Below are 19,724 nucleotides of genomic sequence, written 5' to 3'. Positions count from 1 at the left end.
CCTGTGGGTGTGGTGGCTTCGGTTTTCCATCTCCTTGCAGTTAAATCCCGGGGAGGTGACAATTCCCAGGGACAGGGAAGGGTGGGGGTGACACTAGATGGCGCCGGGAAACTTGGCTGGGAGAGGAGAAGGGTTTGTTGTTTACAGGAGGTTAAAATTAATGATCCTTCTGAGCATGAAAAGAAGAAGAAAAATAGAAGTTTCCCTGGCTGTGATGGAGAGAAAAGCCTGGCAGGTCCCGAACTGTTTGTAGAAACATTAGATGAGCAACATGTTCATGCTCAAATGAGTGTCAGAGGCTGCAGGAGCAGCAGCTCTGCTTTGGGAACATCCAGGGGACACCCCAGGAGCCCTGGGAGGTTCTGGCAGCCGGTCCTGGCCAGGTGAGCGTGGCTTTAATGTCCCACTGCTCCAATCTGGGAGAGCTGAGCAGCCCCACCGAGCTCTCCCACCTGTAATTCTCAATTCCTTGCCTTGTTTTGCTGTGCTGGAGGGAGGCTGTAACAAACACAGCTCAAACTCAAACTCACAATCTCACAAAGCTCAGCTCAGCAGGGCTGCAGCAGCCAAGTGGGGCCGTGTTTGTTGTCACAGCAGCTCTGTGGGGTCACTGAGATCATCACAAGGCTGTCCCATGGACCTGAAAACCACAGCCTGGGATTGCTGCTGGGAGCCTGAGCCTTGGGTCAAACAGCACAGCAAAGCTGCTGGAGAGGGGTCTGGAGGAAACAGAGCCCATCTGCAACGTGTCCTGGGTTAGAGAGCAGTGACCCCCTGCAGGAAAACATTTTGTCAGCCTCACAGGCAGGACAAACTGGGCCTTCAGAGCTGCTCTGATTTCTGACAGCTCAGAGGAAGCTACTGTTCAAAGGACCTTGGCCTCGGAGGGAAAAGAACGTGCCCAGAACCTCCTTTATCTCCCAGATAAGTGGGTCTGAAATGTGGAATCATTGCCTTCCCTCGTGGGGATCCAGAGCTGCAAAAGCAGTGCCAGGAGATGAGAGAGGCCAGGAGAGGAGGGGAAATGTGGAGGGACAGAGGGTTTAGGGAGATGTGAAGGGAAGCAGGAGCAGGGGAAGCAGGGAGAGGAGTCACAGAGCAGGGAGAGGAGTCACAGGGCAGGGAGAGGAGCCACAGAGCAGGGAGAGGAGTCACAGAGAAGGGAGAGGAGTCACAGCCCAGGAAGAGGAGTCACAGGGCAGGGAGAGGAGTCACAGGGCAGGGAGAGCAGTCACAGCCCAGGGAGAGGAGTCACAGCCCAGGGAGAGCAGTCACAGTCCAGGGAGAGGAGCCACAGAGCAGGGAGAGGAGTTACAGGGCAGGGAGAGGAGTCACAGCCCAGGGAGAGGAGTCACAGAGCAGGGAGAGGAGTCACAGCCCAGGGAGAGGAGTCACAGAGAAGGGAGAGCAGTCACAGCCCAGGGAGAGGAGTCACAGAGCAGGGAGAGGAGTCACAGCCCAGGGAGAGGAGTCACAGAGAAGGGAGAGCAGTCACAGCCCAGGGAGAGCAGTCACAGCCCAGGGAGAGCAGTCACAGAGCAGGGAGAGGAGTCACAGCCCAGGGAGAGGAGTCACAGAGCAGGGAGAGCAGTCACAGCCCAGGGAGAGCAGTCACAGAGCAGCAGCTGGAGCACACAGAGCACTCCAGGCCCTGGCAGCAAACGTGGCAGTTGGAGCAGCAGGATGGAAAGGAGGCTGTGGGAGACAGGACACAGAGCCAGGGGAAAGCAGGCGGCCACAGGAAACTCAGCAGCAGAGAGGGGACCCCAGAGGAAAAGGTGGCAGCAGGAGATAAAGGCAGATGGTTAAGGAAGAGCTGGGGGGGCTGTCTGTGCTTGGGGCCTCCAAAATGAATGTGCAGAATTGACTCCATGCCAGGGGGGTTTTTTTGGTTTCAAATTTCTGAGTGTCCTCCTTAACCCACCCCCCCAAGCTGCCACCAAGGGAGGCCCACACACGGGGCAGGACTCTCCTCCTCCTTCTGGGATGCTGAGGTCCCTCTGGAATTAGCACATCCTCACAAAAGCAGAATTGGAGAGAGGACTCCTTGTTGCAAAACTCTTCTGGGCTTTGTTTTGGCCCTGATGTTTGGGTCAGCGTGGTCCCACAGCCTCACCTCGCCCTCCTCTGCTCGAACACTGAGTGATTCCTTTCCCCTGGGGTTCACAGCCCTTTTCATCTGTTCCTGCAGCAGCTCAGGCTGGGGATGCTGCTCCCTCCATCCCTGCTCCCAAAAACCAGCTGGCACTCCATCCTCCAAGCCAGAGCTCCAGGCAGCTCTGGCCATGGGCTGGCTGTTCTGTCCATTTTCTCTGCTCTCACTCAAGGTCACCAGCAAAACATTTTGGGAATGTCTGGGCAGACAGAGGCTGCTCCAATTGTCTTCACAAAGGGCAGGGGAGGGTTTGGCATTTCTGTGAAAGGTTAGTCTATGCAGAGCCTTTATCAGCCACGGAGGAAGCAGGATGTCTGTGCTGTGAAAAAGGACAATTACAGGGCTGCTGGTGGCTCCAATTTTCCCCGGGATCAGGAGCACATCAGACAACTGAGGGGTGACAGTGATATTTGAGCAACGCAGCAGCGTGAACCAAATATTTGGAAGTCTTTTGCTTCCAAAGAGCCAAGGAGGAGATTTGGGCTAAGGGCTGGATAATGACTTTCAGAGTTTCACAAGAGGTGAGGATGAAAAGCTTTGTTAACCCACATTTCCCGCAGCTCTCACCCGCAGGATTTGTTTGGAGGCATCAGAACCAGCAAATCCAAATCCTCGCTGGCAGGGAATTGTCTGCCAGGAGAGCTGGGGAGAAGGAGGGCAGCCCCAGCTCTGCCTCTGTTTGCTGCCAGAGCTTCTGCAGGGATTTATTGAACTCAGCTGCCTCCCCTGGCCATGAGAACATCACCAGCCTGAATTCTGGGGCTCTAAGGAAGGACAGAGCTTGGCTGTGTGCTGTATTCCCCTTTTCCAGCACCAAAACTGTCAGCCAGTCCCATCCACTCTCTTTCCCAATTTTCCCAAGTTTTTAAATCCAATTTTCATGGATAAATTCACATGCATCCAGCTGGGCACAGTGCACGAATCCATGCTACGAGCAGACTACAAAATCACCTTTCAAAGAAAAGGAGAGTGAGGAAAATGCTCTTGCAGCAGGGAGCCCTGTCAGGAGAAGAGGAAGAAACTGTGGACAGCCCCAAATTAATAAAACACAGCTGGGTTTGACCTGAGCCACCTGAAATCTGTGCCAAGGTCCGAGCACACAAAGCAAATGGCCTCGAGGAATCTGCTCTGAGGAGCTGCTGCTGCCCCTGCTCCTTCCCAAACTCCCAGAACTAAAGGAAATACTGGTGAGAACTTGTGCCTTGCCTGCCCAGGTTGATGACTCCACGTGGGATTCCAGTGGGGGTGTTAAAGGCTGGCAGAAGTTTCTCCCCAAGTTCCAGAGCTTTGCTCTTGAACACCTGTTAAAGAGAGGATAAATATTTGATGAATTGAGCCACACAGGATTCTCTCACTTCCCCTTTATGCTGTTATAAAGCACTGGAAGTGCTGCAGTCTGAGATCTCCCTGATCCAGGTGTGCTGTGCCCTGGTTCCCCATGCACAAAAAAATCTGAGCCAAAAGTCTCACTGAACTTTGGCATCTCTAAATTTCCTCTAAAATCTGCACTAAACCAGCGCCCAGTCCCCTGCCAAAGCCTCAGCTTGGACCAGAGCAGCTCACAACAGCACCCTGTGATCTGAGCTGCCCCAGAGTGCTCTCCAAATTCTTCCCATTCCCAGGATGGCAGGGAACACGAGGAGCTGAAAGGACTGAGTTAAAACCTGAAGAAATCTCTCTAGGCTGAAGCACTGTTAGATTTACAGCCTGGGCTTGCCCAGCTCATGTCACATCCTGTTGTAAAAACCGTGATCTCCAAGGAATCTTCTCCTTGCAGCTTTTTGCCAAGGAGGATTCGTGGTTTCATGGCTAAGCTGCTCCTTTTCCATCGGTAATGCCTCACTTTTGGGCTTTCCAGTCAAATTGCAGCTTATGGTTGCAAAACAATTATTTTGGGACAAACTGATACAAGCACTAATCTTGGCTGCAGAGATTAGTCCTGATCAAGAGAAGCCTCTAAGTGACTTAGGAGATAAAGCACAAGCCTTTTACCTCTAGCCCTGTGGTGGTGGCTCGCAGAAAGCAGGAATTTATTGCTCTAAAAATACAGCACTGAGGAAACCTGAGCTCTCCTGTGGGCTCTCAGACCTTTGATACTCTCACGAGGGAACAGGGGGTTGCTTCAGAAGGGAAGGCAAGAAACAGGGACTGGTTTTTGCCTTTCAGCCCAGTGACACTGACTGGGTAAGTGACATCAGCTGCTGGTGGGACTTCAAGAGGTCACTGCTGGAGTTTTATGGTTTAATGTGGTTTCTTTTTGCTCTGTTGATCTGAAACCTGTTGAAGTTGTCACTGAGACAGACTCTGAGCTGGGGCACTGAGTCTTTGAGAGTTTTCCCTGGAGGAAAATCTCAGAGGAAAGTAATTCCTGGAACTCATTTCAAATGCAGCTGAAGTAAGAGAGCTGCTCCTGGATCAATGGTGTCACTATGCAGGAGCCTTCCCACCCTCTGTGGTGGGGCAGCCCCAGAGCTGAGCTCTCACTTAGGGTCAGTCCTCACTAAACTGAGCCAGAGTTTCAGCTAAAGGAATAATCTCCTCATCCCCCCCACAGCCAGCTGTAAAATTCCAGCCCAGGCACATTATCAAACAGATTATGGCATTATGCCCCAGCCTCCCCAGGCTGGGGAGGAGGGAGGGAAGGGAAATGAGATCCTCCTGCTCCAGCCAGAGCTCCAGGGGGATGCAGCATCCACCACAGGGGCTGTGACACCTTCTTCATCTCGGGAATTCCTGCTCCAGAGGGATGCTCAGCTGAGTGTGGAGCACCTGCCCCTCCTCAGCACCCCCCTTTAGCCCGAGGCAGGATCTGGGATGATGTCTGATGAAATCTCACCCGACTTGCAAGAGAGAGGAACAAGCACAAAGACAAAGATCCTCTGCAAATGGCATTTCCCCGGGGAGCAATGTGTCCAACTGCAAACGTGTCTTGCTGGAATTGCCCACAGGAGGAGAGATCTCTGGCAAATGAGCCGTGCACGGTGTGTGCAAGGTAATTATTCGAGGCTTAATTAAAGGAACATTAGTGGCATTTCCATATTCACAAAAAGGACGGGTTTAGCCTGTTGTGGGGGGATTGTGTGATGCTCGGAGCGGAGCTGCTGGGGAGGGAGCTCTGTCAGCCCTTCCTGGGGCTCTGGGGACAAACCTCCTCTCCTGTCAGGTAGTAGGTGGCCAGGAGCCCTCCGATGTAGCGGATGTTCACCTCGAACAGGGAAGCTTCTCCGTTCTGCAAAGACACAAAGACAGCCCTGAGGAGAGGAGAGGAGAGGAGAGGAGAGGAGAGGAGAGGAGAGGAGAGGAGAGGAGAGGAGAGGAGAGGAGAGGAGAGGAGAGGAGAGGAGAGGAGAGGAGAGGAGAGGAGAGGAGAGGAGAGGAGAGGAGAGGAGAGGAGAGGAGAGGAGAGGAGAGGAGAGGAGAGGAGAGGAGAGGAGAGGAGAGGAGAGGAGAGGAGAGGAGAGGAGAGGAGAGGAGAGGAGAGGAGAGGAGAGGAGAGGAGAGGAGAGGAGAGGAGAGAACTCTGTGCCCATCTCCCAGTTTGCTCTGCAGGGACAAACCCCCAGACTGCCCCATTTATCACCTGTGACGAGTCAAGCAGGACACATCACACAAACACAGAATCCTCTGAGCTGGAAGGAACCCACCAGCATCACCCAGCCCAACCCTGCCCTGCCCAAACACCCCCAAATCCCACCCTGGGCATCCCTGGCAGCTTTGTCCAAGAGCTCCCGGAGCTCTGGCAGCCTCAGGGCCATGCCCAGCACCCTCTGGGGGAAAAAACCTTTGCCAAAAATCCAGCCTAAACTTCCCCTGACACAACTTCAGACAGATCACTCAGTTTCAAGCAGAGCTGGTGGGTCTTGCAGTCCCTGTCTTGCCTCTCTGGACTAGGAGAGCTCCTTGTACAGAGGCAATATTGAACTAATTTCCCCCTTGCCTGCTGTGCTCCCTGACTCCACAGATCAATCCACAGCATTCACTCCTGTCTTTACAGATCAATCTATTCTGCAGGCCAAGATTAAAAGCTTTTATGAAATCCAGATAAATTATCTCCCAGTTGATTTTGTCCCTTGTTTATCGATTCAGTAACAGACTGAGACCATTCACCAGATTTATCAGATGTGGGCTGCCTTTTATGAATCCATGAATGCCAGTGGTGCCCTCCCAAACGATGCTTCTCTGTAAAGGCAGCTGCAGGCATTGTTCCCGTGGGAGAACCATTCCTCACAACAACTAGACTGGCATTAAACAAATAAAAAAGTTTGAGTTGCACTTTGGTTTAACATTCTGTGTTAAACCAAACTCATCATCTGCCACTGATGAGATCCCATCAGTTGGGGATGAGGAATGCAGGAGCTGGCTGCAGAGCATGGCCAGGGCCAGAGGAGGGACAGCACAGCCCCAGGTGTCCAGGAGAGCTCTAGGAGCCCCAGGGAGAAGCACCTCTGGCTGTTTTTAGAGGTGATGCCCTTCCTTCCAAAGCCTGGCTCGCTCTGTGCTCCCCCTCTGCTGCTGAGGTGTCACAAAGTGCCAGCAGTGACACCAACACAGGGCCCAGACAAGGGGAGCTGGGTTTACAACTTTAATTTAATAAGGAAATCTTGTGTTATCGCAGGCAGACATTTACCTGAGATGAAACAGAACTTGTTCTTTGATGAGGAAAAACTTCCTTGGAGTGTCTAATAATGAGTGTCTGTTTCCAAAACCCAGACCAAAACACCAGAACCATTAAAACACCGATCCTTGTTTGCAGCCAGGCACGGTGAGGCTGATCTGGTGGCCCCAGCAGAAAATTAAATTGGGGTGAATCACTGCAACATTACCTTTGGCCTTGGAAAGAAAATCATCAGCTGAGGGGTTTGTACCCCCAAGAGCTCATGGTTTCCCTCCTCAGAGGACTCCTGGGGAAGCCTGATCAGGACTGGCAGTTTAGGTGACACAGGGAGACATTCCCAGCAGCTGACTCACCACATTCAAGTCAAAGCTCTTCTCCACCCACTGCTTGGCTTCTTGGAATTCCTCCTCGAGTTCCATGATGTAGAGGGTATCTAAGGCATCTATCACAGTTGCTCCTCGAAGGCCTCCTGGGTGGCAAAAACACAGCAGAGGGATGAAGCCACAGCTCTGAGTCAGCCTGTGGGGCTGGGCCAGGCAGAGCTGCCCGTGCTGGGGGTGGCTGGGTGGGATCTGCCACCCAAAATGGGAGTTTTCAAAGTTTCAGTTTTCAAAGGCCTGAAAGAATTCTGAATTCTGGAAGAGCTCCCCAAAGGAACAGCTCAGGGTCCAGTCCTGAAGCCCCCAGTCACAGCTGCAAGCCTTGGCCTTGCTTCCAGTCCTGGCCCAGCAGTTCCAGCCTCAGCCATGGCTCAAACCCATCCTCAGCCTCTCTCCAAGCCCCTGCCAGGCACAGCCCGTGGGAGAATGGAACTGTAGGAATTGTGTTGTGCAAGAGCACCCAAGGCACGGCTGATCCTGCTGTCCTGAGGCAGGGCTGGTTTTTTTGGGCACAAATCTTTCTGTTCCATGCCATGAGCAGCACAGACACAAGCCCAGCCTCTCCTGGAGGCTGAGAGCAGGATCCCAGTGATTTAGGGACCTTCCCTTGTCCAGCAGCACATCCCTGTGAGCACACTGCCTGTTCCTCAGCGGATGGCAATGGGACACACTCAGCTGAAGGAAATTCCAGCCAGGAATTTGGACCAACAGTGTCATTTGTGTAAATGGGGTTATTTCTGCTCAGGGCCCCTAAAACTCCTCCTGCTGTGGGGCAGCCAGGGCTGTGAACTCATCCTGAGCTCTGCAGAGGCCACCCCAGCCCTGGGCAACCCAACAACACAAACCCCCCATGGGGGCTCCAGTCTGGAACCATCCCAGCACCAGGGCTCCAGTCTGGAACCTTCCCCAGCACCAGGGCTCCAGTCTGGAACCTTCCCCTCTCATCCAGGGCTCCAGTCTGGAACCTTCCCAGCACCAGGGCTCCAGTCTGGAACCTTCCCCAACACCAGGGCTCCAGTCTGGAACCTTCCCCAACACCAGGGCTCCAGTCTGGAACCTTCCCAGCACCAGGGCTCCAGTCTGGAACCTTCCCAGCACCAGGGCTTCAGTCTGGAACCTTCCCCTCTCATCCAGGGCTCCAGTCTGGAACCTTCCCCTCTCATCCAGGGCTCCAGTCTGGAACCTTCCCAACACCAGGGCTCCAGTCTGGAACCTTCCCAGCACCAGGGCTCCAGTCTGGAACCTTCCCCAGCACCAGGGCTCCAGTCTGGAACCTTCCCAGCACCAGGGCTCCAGTCTGGAACTTTCCCAGCACCAGGGCTTCAGTCTGGAACCTTCCCAGCACCAGGGCTTCAGTCTGGAACCTTCCCAGCACCAGGGCTTCAGTCTGGAACCTTCCCAGCACCAGGGCTCCAGTCTGGAACCTTCCCAACACCAGGGCTCCAGTCTGGAACCTTCCCCTCTCATCCAGGGCTCCAGTCTGGAACCTTCCCAACACCAGGGCTCCAGTCTGGAACCTTCCCCTCTCATCCAGGGCTCCAGTCTGGAACCTTCCCCAGCACCAGGGCTCCAGTCTGGAACCTTCCCCAGCACCAGGGCTCCAGTCTGGAACCTTCCCAGCACCAGGGCTCCAGTCTGGAACCATCCCAGCACCAGGGCTCCAGTCTGGAACCTTCCCCAGCACCAGGGCTCCAGTCTGGAACCTTCCCAGCACCAGGGCTCCAGTCTGGAACCTTCCCAACACCAGGGCTCCAGTCTGGAACCTTCCCCAGCACCAGGGCTCCAGTCTGGAACCTTCCCCAACACCAGGGCTCCAGTCTGGAACCTTCCCCTCTCATCCAGGGCTCCAGTCTGGAACCTTCCCAACACCAGGGCTCCAATCTGGAACCTTCCCCTCTCATCCAGGGCTCCAGTCTGGAACCTTCCCAACACCAGGGCTCCAGTCTGGAACCTTCCCCTCTCATCCAGGGCTCCAGTCTGGAACCTTCCCCAGCACCAGGGCTCCAGTCTGGAACCTTCCCAACACCAGGGCTCCAGTCTGGAACCTTCCCCAACACCAGGGCTCCAGTCTGGAACCTTCCCCAACACCAGGGCTCCAGTCTGGAACCTTCCCCAACACCAGGGCTTCAGTCTGGAACCTTCCCAGCACCAGGGCTCCAGTCTGGAACCTTCCCAGCACCAGGGCTCCAGTCTGGAACCTTCCCCTCTCATCCAGGGCTCCAGTCTGGAACCTTCCCAGCACCAGGGCTCCAGTCTGGAACCTTCCCCTCTCATCCAGGGCTCCAGTCTGGAACCTTCCCCAGCACCAGGGCTCCAGTCTGGAACCTTCCCAGCACCAGGGCTCCAGTCTGGAACCTTCCCCTCTCATCCAGGGCTCCAGTCTGGAACCTTCCCCTCTCATCCAGGGCTCCAGTCTGGAACCTTCCCCTCTCATCCAGGGCTCCAGTCTGGAACCTTCCCAGCCCTGGGGTGGCTCACAGGCCTGAGCTGCCTCTGCAGCACCACACACACTCTGTTCAGCTGAGCCACATTCCCACCCACCCCTGGCAGACCTTTGGGGATCTCTGCCAGGAGAGATCCTTGGATGAGGTTCAGGTTTTGTTTCTGCAGCAGAAGCTCCCTGTGCCCATCACCTCCCTCTCCACAGACTCCCTCACTGCTGTGCCCAGGGGTTTTCCTGAGACTTATTTCTGCTTGGCTCAGGTCGGTTCCTCCTCCTCACTCCCAGACTTTCAGCTGCTCTCCCAAATTCCCCCAGCCTTTCCCTGCACGCTCAGATGGGTTTGGCATTTCTGTGATTCCTCCAGTGCTACTTCAATCCCAGCTCTGCTCAAGAGAGGAATTGTGCTGCGGAGGGGAGAGGGAGGCAAAGGTGGATGGTGTGCCATCATCCTTTGGTCTGCTCTCACAAAGGGGCTGATGTGCATCTTCCTGCAGCCTCAGATCCACCCCTTGGGGCTCCTTCCTCCTCTCAGCATTCCTCTCCCCCGGGGAAGCATCCTGCCTTATTTTGTTGATGCTCCAAGATTGCAGTTTTGACGCTTTTCAGCCAGCCAGCACATCATTGCTTTAATAAAAACCCAAGCAGGCCTTTACTGCTCAACTCCAGATTGCTGCCTTTGGGATGCTGTCTGCATCAAAAGCAGGGGCTGTGGGAGAGGGGGAAGGCAGCTGAAACAGCCTCCAGAAATCCATTTATTCCCTCAGGAAATGTTCATCTAACTGGAGCCATCTCCATGGATGGAGTCAGTCACTGCATCAACTGGTGGGCTCTAAAAATCAGCAGGGCTTGATGTGGGCCTGCAATGTTTGCCAAAGCACTGCCCATGAAAAAACAACGCCAGGCAGCGCTGCTTTTATCAGCCCTAATGATTCTTCAATATTAATGATTATGTGATTTTTATACACTTTCCTGTTAGCAAGGCGAGACGTGACGGGGAGGCAGGGAAAGCATTTTAAAGAGGGAAGGAAGGGCAGTGGCACCTGAGGCACAGCCTGTGATATTCTGAGAGGAAAATCACACTGTCAGGCTCGGCTTAATTTGATGATATAATCAACAAAAGCTTTTCATAATCTGCAGAGAGACAATGAGGAAAGTTGGATTTGCTGAAGCTAAATGGAGACAAAGAGACAACAAACTCACCATTTTCTGGGATGATTAATTGAAGTGAGAAATACTGCTGGAATTGACAGAGCCTTTTATGTTTTTAGCGAGTCAGGCCTTTAAGTGGGTGAATTGCTCTGGGGATTGGGAACAAGCTCTGCTCTCTGCTTGGAGTGGCTCAGCTCTCGTGCCTGTGTTTGACAACGTGGAGGGCAAACCTCACTCCCCTGCTGCTTTGTGTCACATTAAACATTTGTTTTAAATATTCCCTCACCCTCTGCATCAGAACAACCTCGGGCTGTGTGTTTTGGACCAGGGGCTGGGCCGTGTTTCCTTTCTTCTGCAGCGGCTTTGGAGCAGCAGTAAAAGCTCAGTGACTTTTTCTGGTGCCACCAGAACCCTCCCCATGGCAGCAGGGACCAGGAGAGGGATGAAAAGGCAGCTCCTTCCACAGGACAAACCAGAGCTGGCTGTGTCTGTCCCTGGCCAGAACACCCAGACACCCCCAGCCTGTGACATCTTTGCTGGGGGAGCATCTCCCCTCCTTCCTGCTCAGCTTTTTTCATCAGAGCAGGGCTGAGCTGCAAGGGCAGCTGTCAGAATTCTGTGTGTGCACATCCCAGAACGGATCCAGCACAGACACAGCGTGGTGACACCTCCTGCACGCTTTGTCACACCAGCAGCACCTCTCTGCACCTGCACATTAGGATGGGAGGGGTGCAATCAAAGGGGAGGAGGCTCGAAACCAAATCAAACCAAATCAAACCCCTCTCTGTCACTCCTGACTCTTGCTGACACCCTCAGCTCGAAATTGCTGGTTTCAGCCTGACTGTACTTCCTCTGAGGGAGTTTTGAAATAGGAACCAAGTAACCCTTGACAGAAACCCTTGGCAGAAACCCTTGGCAGAAACCCTTGGCAGAAACCCTTGGCAGAAACCCTCCTGGAAATACCCAGGGCTGGGAGCAGTGGCTTTTTTAAGCAGGACCCCCCAACCTGAGACCTTTCCTGTCTCCACAAACCAAAGTGTGCTATGAAAAGCTCCTCCTGATCCTGCCCCAAACTGGCTGGAGCAGGGAAACCTTCACCAGGGAGAGGCAGAGTCACTCTGCTGATCCCAAAAGGGCAGGTGGGACTCCAGGATCCACAGCAGCTCCTCACAATCCCAGGAGAGAACAGAATCCCAGCTGAGCTGGAAGGAACCCACCAGGAGCAGTGAGAAGAACGGGGACCTTGGCAGGAATCTGGGAACTCTGGGGACATTTCTGACTGAATGCCACAGCAGCTCTGGTGACAGGGCCCCTGCCCTGAGCTGTCCCCTGAGTGATGGGCAGGGGAGGAGAAGCAGCAGCTGATGGGAGCACACAAAGGTTCATCTCTCCCCGAGCAGAAGGAGGGTCTGTGCCACCCCGGATTTGCTCTTTTGTGCAGCAGAAGAATGGAGAGAGGAGTGTGGGCAACAAGGCTGCTCTGTTCCTGCTCCCACCCACCCCAGGAGCCTGAGCCCTGCCACAGAGAGCACTAATCAACATTAACTTAATTACCATAATGCTGGGGAAAGGTGCTGGGTGGAGAGGAGCTGCCATTGCTGGCTCTGAGGGGATTTTGCCTTGTTTTGTTTCTTCTTTTCTTAATTTTTTATTTTTCTTTTTTTAAATTTTTGGTGGGAGATGACTCAGGCTCTAGGAAGAAATTCTGCCCCAGATGAAAATCCTTGGGGTGAGGATCTATGTGTCCAAGTCCGGACTCACCTGCACCTGCCTGAACAAGTGGCCTAAGGCCAGCACTTACCCAGCACCCAGAGCTTAGCAAATATCTGATTTTCCAAAGAGAGGCTGCCTTCCCTCGCTCCCCTCTTCCCAAAATAGCCCATGTGGAGCATCACAGGCCAGAGAGGAGACTTGAAGGGCTCCCAGCTGCAAGTCTGTCCCTTGAGAGCCTTAAAAAAAGCCACAAAAGTGATGCTTCAGCAGCCAAGTAGCTCTGAGTGGGGTCTGAAATAGCCTTTTCCTCAGGAAGGAGAGATCCTTCCAAAGCTGAATCCATCACACTCTCCGTGCCTGGGGAGCCATGGGGAATGAGGACCCCCAAAAACCACAGGCTGGACTCTCCTGTCCCACCAGCTTTGCTTTGGGATCCAAGGAATGAGGAGGAGTTCTTTGGAAAGGGGAACAGGGTGCAAGGATTCTGGAGCAGCAGGAGATGGGAGCATCCTCACCAGGATCTCCACCAGCTTCCCAGCTCTCCCTGATGTCAGGGTTTAGCTCCAATAAAATTATCCTTTCACAGGCTGGTTTGGGTTGGAAAAAGGGCCTTAAAGGTCACCCAATTCCAGCCTTTCAGAAGAAAATTCCTTGTGCTGTTTCCCCCTGTTTGGAGCCACGTTCCCCTGTGTCTGCCCCAGGGATGGAGGGAAGCCCACCCTGAGCTGCCAGAGCCCTGCAGCAGGAGGAGAGCTTGGGGAATCTCATCCCTAATGCCCTCAGCCCCAGGAGGCCTGCAACTGCCATTTGGCAAAGAAACCTTTATGAAGTCAACTCAGTGAACAGAAACCAAATCCTTCATTTGCAACAAAGCCATTTCAAAATCCGCACAGAGCCGCATTGTGCCGACGCCTCAAACGAGCAGCACAAGCCATTAGGAAGATATCAGAATTAATCTTGTGTACAGCAGGACTGTTTAAATGCTTCAGAACAGGGGGTTTCAAACAGCTCTTTGCTAACTTTAATAACAGAGTTTACAACTGAAAAGCAACGGCAGAAGGGGGAGGAATTTAGATCAGCGCTATGTGAACCAGGATCAAAAATGAAAGGTCTTGACTCCCACTGTTCTTATGTCAAATCGTATTTGTCAAAACAGAAATTAGTGATGAAATCTTGTTTGGAATAAAAATTAGGATGCAGTTTCTATGAAAGATGATGAAGTGGTTAACTGCCAAGGCACGAGGGGCTGTCACTGGTTGTTTGCCTTCATCTCTTGGGGTATGGGGGGAAAACACGAGATCCCTTCCCCTGCTTCTGCTGCTCTGAAAGCTTCAATTAAAATCAGTGCCCTGTTACAGCTGGAGTCTGAAATATTACCATCTCCAAATGATGCTTTTCCTGTTCTTTTTGGTCCTTTTTCTCCATGCCAGGGCTTGGAGAGCAGCCTGAACTGCTGACATTTATCCCAAGATGTGTGTGAGAAGCCTGGGAGCTGCCTGGGACCGCGTCACCACCCAGCTCCTGCCTGGTGGCAAACTGTCCAATTCTGGGAGAAATCCACACAGAGACGTTTTACACAGCTCAGGATTATCTTGGCAACGAGGCAAACTGTGAAAATCACTGCAGCTCCTTGAAAAATCTGCCCTGCAGCCAAGATTTGCCAGTCCCTGTGCAGAGGCTCCAGGTCAGGGAGCCTGCAGCTCCTGAGCTGGGATCTGGGTTTAGGTCACACTTCCCTGCCTGACCAGAGCTCCTTTTTTAGTTTTTTTTTAGCCAAAAAAAAAAAAAAAAAAGCAGGAGGAATTTTCCTCCAAAGCATGAAAAGAAAGAGGGTTTAAAGAAAGAGAATGTGATGGTTAGAGAAATAAGAATGAATTTCTCCACCCCATCCGATGTGGTGTCTCTGTTCTTCCCAAGAACTTTGCAGCAGCCATCCACCTCTGGAATTCTGCAGGAACATTCCCCAGCTGCTCATCCCTCCAGCACTCACTCCAGGGATAAACTCCAGTTCCAGATGTTCTCCAGTGGAAAGTCACTCTGCTCCCATTCCACCCCCCCGTGTCAGGGATCCCCAGGACAGGGCTGGTGCTACTGACAGGAATTAAACAGAAAATCCAAATGGAACTGGGAAATGGGTTTTCTTTTCAGCAAGAAAGGAAATTTCTCAGTTAAATCCACAATCATCTCATTACAATTCAGCTGCCTGTGAGTGGTACCTACTGCAGATGAAGCAGAAACACCAGAGCTGAGCTACAGCCCTGCCAGTGCCTTATTTATTGAGTTTTTTGTCTGTGAACCTGATAGCTAACACAGAGAAACTGCATTCCCTTTATTTAAGGCAAACTAAACAAATTACATCTGAGCAACAAGGAAGCAGAAGAGAGAGATGGAGGGGACAAAGAAGTAGTCCAAGAATTAAAGAAGATCTATTTCTTTTTGTATCAGCACATTCTCTTGCAGAGTTAGGGGAAAAAAAAAAAAAGAGAAAAGTCCATTAGCTTTTGAGCAACCTCATTTTTCTTTGCTTTCCAAATAAACCACTGCACCTACACTTCAGGGACCTCATCAAAAAGCACTTCATGGCCAAGGTTGCTTTCCCATCTTCTCCACATTAATCTTCCTCGCTCTCCTGTCCAGGTGTTGGTCCAAGGTCCCTCTGCCAACCCCACCCCACATCACCCCAAAACACCATTTCCTCCCTGATTTCAGTTTCTGGTCTGCTCTCTTCCACTTCACCACCTCTGGTAGATTCACAGCCTCTTCATCTATCCATCACCTGGCCCTGGAGATTCTCCCAGGGCTCCAGAGGAAATTCTGGATCTGTTGGAATTCCATGAATTTATGGAATCACACAGGGAATCGCTCAGACCACGCCGAGGTCCCGTTGCTCTCTGAGCTTCACGCCCAAACCAACTCCAGCTTCATCCTGGGTGTGTAAAATCACAATTCCCTAAGGAAAGGTGCAAGGGCTGATATTCCCTGAAAAGAGCAGAGAATCCTGGAGCTGGGAAGGAGCAGAGCCCAGGACACATCAGAGGCAGCACAACCCCGAAATCTCCATCTGCCAAACCCAGGCTGAGCCTCCCACCTCCAGCAAAGGAACTTTGAGGGCTGGCATGAGGGAAATCACCCAAACATCTGGCTCACACCACAGCTCACTCTGCTTTTTGCTGTCAACAGGAGAGATCTTCCAGGTTCTGGGGAAGTGCTGATGAATGCCAGCCTCAGCATATGGGCTGCACAGGTAAAGCTGGCACCAGACAGGCAGCTTCAAGTGCTGCCTTTTAGGCTGCTATAATCAAATTTAATAGAGACTGTGTTCCAGCTGGGGAAGAAACGGCTTTTTTTTTTTTTTTTTTGGATTACAAACCACTCATGTTTTTCAAATATCAATTTCCCCTGGAGAATTAAGGCTATCGTTCAAGCTGAAGCAGCGGTGGCAGCTCTGCCCTGAACCAGCGATGGCTGAGAGACACAAAATGAGAGTTTGGGCTCCTTTAGGGACATGGCAGAGTCTGCAGGAGGGCAGGCTGGGGTTAGCAATATTCTTATTATGCCCTGGGTAAAAAAAAAAAAAAGAGAAGAAAGGTGTTCAGCACAAAAATGAATCACTATTCACAGCACCAGCCCCTCAGATAAATTATTCCTTAAGAGGAATGGGAGAGCTGACGTATGATAAACACCTATTGCCAACTGATTCTTAAATATTTAATACTTGGCAGCACTCCCCAGTTTAATCCTCTTTTCCCCAGTTTCTCCAACCATCTTTCAACATTTAGTGATCCTCCACCACCCAGCTCTGGTTCATCCCTGCACGACTCCAACACCTCCTGGAGCTCAGATCAAACTGTTCCTGCTTCAAAGTGTCACTTTGGAGGAGGGGAGGTTTTCCTGGAGCTGGGAGCACAATCCCTGATACAGCAGAGATGCTGCAAATCCACTCTCCACGTGCCTCCCATCTGTCTCCAGTGACACACAGGCAGCTCTGGGGGTCTGGGAGAGCTCAGCAGGAAATTGGAAGTGATCATCGTTGAAATGCTCCTCTGGGAAAGAGCTTTCCTCCTGGTTTTGGGGCTCAGATGTTGGCAGAGGTAATTACTTCTGACAAAGATGGGTCATTTGACAAGCCAGGAGCGCTTCTGGGAGGAGCAGTTCAAGGAGGTTAAGCACAAGACAACAGCTGGGGCGAAACGCTGCTGGTGCCTTCCCTGTCCTGGCTGTTTGAAATTAATTTTAGAGTGGTTAAAGGTAATCTGATTATATTCAATTTATTGCTCCTCCACAGACCTCCTCGAGGACCTGCAGCATTTAATGTGAGGGGTCCCAAGAGGCCCATTAAAACAAACACACACGTCCTACCTGCAGCTATTATCCTGCTCTGCCAGAGCCACAGGTAGCAGTTAATGAGCACAGGCTGCTAATTCACCTCCCAATTCAAAGGGGAGATGCTTCATTAGAACAATCAGAAGAAGGTGCCCTTCTGCTTCCCAAACACACTTCCCAAAAAGTGGCAGATGTGTTATGACAGCACAGCCTGGAACTCCTGACAGTGAATTTTCTCTCAGATCTGATCTGCTCTGGATGGACTCTGCAGAGCAGGCACCACCTTGAAGTTGGGGCTGTAAAACCATTCCTTTTGTGGTTTTATCCACAAAAATCATCCAGCAAACATCACCTCCCAGAAATGATCTTGTCCTCAACACCAGCCAACGTGGGAGAGAATTCAGTGATAAAGAAACAAAACCACCCTTGGCCTCAAAATGAATTCACAGGATTAATTCATTAATCCTGGGGCCTGGCACCTGCCATGAGCTGAGCCTGGAACCTTCATAATCACCGATGGAAGAATCTAAACACATTTTCTCTGTGAATGCAGTGGGTCAGGAGAATGCAAATGGTCCATTACCACGAGCACAAACACATTAAACCACTGCAACTCTATCACTTTGGGACCATCTGTCCGTGTTCTTCCCTTCCTCTCCCATATTGTTAAAGTCACACCAACAAGACCCCAGCTGAAAGCCTCCAAATGCTCTCCAGTATGCTGCTTGACAGGATTAGATATCAAAATAATCTCTGCAAATTGGGAAAATAGTCAGAAACAAGCGGGGATGCAATTCAATAAGGCCACACGGCGCATCCTGCCCCGGGGGAAGCACAACGAACCGTGAAGCAGAAGGAATAAATGGTGAGGCAGCACTCTTGTGAAAGCATTACCCAGGAAATGCAGCTCAAACCAAGGATTTCCAGCTCAAACCAAGGATTTCCAGCTCAAACCAACGACTTTGGAATGGGAAAAAGGAGCAAAGCCCATCCCAGGATGAGGAATGATGAATTCTCGCACAAGAAAGGGCACAGAGTCTCCTTCCAGCTGCATCTGGAGATTCCAGAGGGCTCAGCAGGAGGAATGTGACCTGCAATTAAAGCTGCCTAGGTCTGAGGCTGCTCAGCCTTGCGGGGAGAAGGCTGGAGGAAACCTGACAACATTCTGGAGATGCTGCAAAGGAGGAGAAGCTGGAAAGGCCAGGGAGTCACAGCTTAATTCTGCAGGAGAGAGGGGTCAGGCACCAGGACAAGCTTTAAAGCTGGAAAGCACTGAGGCAGAATTGCCTGCCAGGCCTTTCCAGCCTCGGGAAGAGAAGCACAAACAAACCCCTCGCTGGTATTTTTGTGTTTTGTTGCTTCCTGAGACGAGTGGGAACTGCAGAAAATCCAAAATCCACCTGAAATGCCCCTGGGAGAGGCAGCAGAGCGATCCTGAGGGAAGGAAGAGCTCCATAAAATCCTCCCTGATGTCTCCATCCCCCTGCAAACCTTTCCCAGAGCTACCTCAGTGACAGAGAACATCACAGCGACAATTTGGGATGTACACACAAAAGTCAGGAAATTAAAAATGCTGGTTCCCACAGCAACCAGGATGGAGCCTGCCAACAGAGAGAAGGAACGTTCTAGCCTAGGCAAAAGGTGTTAATTTTAATGCCTGAAGGCAACTTCCACTTCCAGCTGCCTGAAGGAGAAGTCCATGAAAGCTGTGCCCTCCTGCACAGGCAAACCTTGATCCTGAGGTTCTTTGTTCCCGAGTTCCCTCTGTTCCTGGCAGAACACAGCAGAGTGGAGCTTGGAAATGGAGATGAACCAGAGCAATCAAGGCTGCTGTAAACCCATCCCTGAGTGCTGTGATCCCCAGTTCAGAATTCAGTTTGTGTTCAGTGCTGTGATCCCCAGTTCAGAATTCAGTTTGTGTTCCATTCTGTGATTCCCAGTTCAGAATTCAGTTTGTGTTTGATGCTGTGGTCCCCAGTTCAGAATTCAGTTTGTGTTCCATTCTGTGATTCCCAGTTCAGAATTCAGTTTGTGTTTGATGCTGTGATCCCCAGTTCAGAATTCAGTTTGTGTTCAGTGCTGTGATCCCCAGTTCAGAATTCAGTTTGTGTTCGATGCTGATCCCCAGTTCAGAATTCAGTTTGTGTTCGATGCTGATCCCCAGTTCAGAATTCAGTTTGTGTTCGATGCTGATCCCCAGTTCAGAATTCAGTTTGTGTTCAGTGCTGTGATCCCCAGTTCAGAATTCAGTTTGTGTTCCATTCTGTGATTCCCAGTTCAGAATTCAGTTTGTGTTTGATGCTGTGATCCCCAGTTCAGAATTCAGTTTGTGTTCAGTGCTGTGATCCCCAGTTCAGAATTCAGTTTGTGTTCAGTGCTGTGATCCCCAGTTCAGAATTCAGTTTGTGTTCAGTGCTGTGATCCCCAGTTCAGAATTCAGTTTGTGTTTGATGCTGTGATCCCCAGTTCAGAATTCAGTTTGTGTTCCATTCTGTGATTCCCAGTTCAGAATTCAGTTTGTGTTCAGTGCTGTGATCCCCAGTTCAGAATTCAGTTTGTGTTTGATGCTGTGATCCCCAGTTCAGAATTCAGTTTGTGTTCGATGCTGATCCCCAGTTCAGAATTCAGTTTGTGTTCCATTCTGTGATCCCCAGTTCAGAATTCAGTTTGTGTTCCATTCTGTGATCCCCAGTTCAGAATTCAGTTTGTGTTCAGTGCTGTGATCCCCAGTTCAGAATTCAGTTTGTGTTCCATTCTGTGATTCCCAGTTCAGAATTCAGTTTGTGTTTGATGCTGTGATCCCCAGTTCAGAATTCAGTTTGTGTTCAGTGCTGTGATCCCCAGTTCAGAATTCAGTTTGTGTTTGATGCTGATCCCCAGTTCAGAATTCAGTTTGTGTTCAGTGCTGTGATCCCCAGTTCAGAATTCAGTTTGTGTTCGATGCTG

At 51.5% G+C, this 19,724-nt stretch overlaps 2 protein-coding genes across 2 annotated transcripts in view; one reads left to right on the top strand and one right to left on the bottom strand.

Moving 5' to 3' along the window:
• The window catches only part of MAN1C1 (mannosidase alpha class 1C member 1), a 57,857-nt gene that overhangs the window by 9,971 nt on the left and 28,162 nt on the right, over positions 1-19,724 (bottom strand). The window contains exons 3-5 of the mRNA XM_086863836.1: positions 7,124-7,239; positions 5,304-5,384; positions 3,362-3,456 (exon numbers count right to left, since the gene is read on the bottom strand). Coding sequence (XP_086719962.1) covers positions 3,362-3,456; positions 5,304-5,384; positions 7,124-7,239 — 292 coding nt within the window. The remainder of the gene's footprint in view (positions 1-3,361; positions 3,457-5,303; positions 5,385-7,123; positions 7,240-19,724) is intronic.
• LOC147649281 (uncharacterized) lies at positions 286-3,097 on the top strand. The gene is made up of 3 exons (XM_086863911.1): positions 286-291; positions 1,068-1,778; positions 2,716-3,097. The coding sequence occupies exons 1-3, from the start codon at positions 286-288 to the stop codon at positions 3,022-3,024; spliced, it is 1,026 nt and encodes a 341-aa protein (XP_086720037.1). The 3' UTR covers positions 3,025-3,097.

Source organism: Cyanistes caeruleus, chromosome 26, assembly GCF_971803275.1.
Source record: "Cyanistes caeruleus chromosome 26, bCyaCae1.hap1.1, whole genome shotgun sequence".
Taxonomy (NCBI): domain Eukaryota; kingdom Metazoa; phylum Chordata; class Aves; order Passeriformes; family Paridae; genus Cyanistes; species Cyanistes caeruleus.
Note: the sequence above shows the minus strand (reverse complement) of the source record. Positions and strands in the feature narration are given on the sequence as shown.

Bases quoted from the DNA above. Each gene is read 5' to 3' on its own strand.
- LOC147649281 (XM_086863911.1), top strand. The intron at 1,779-2,715 runs GTGGCAGCAGGA...CATTTCCCGCAG, and splicing joins AGGGGACCCCAGAGGAAAAG to CTCTCACCCGCAGGATTTGT.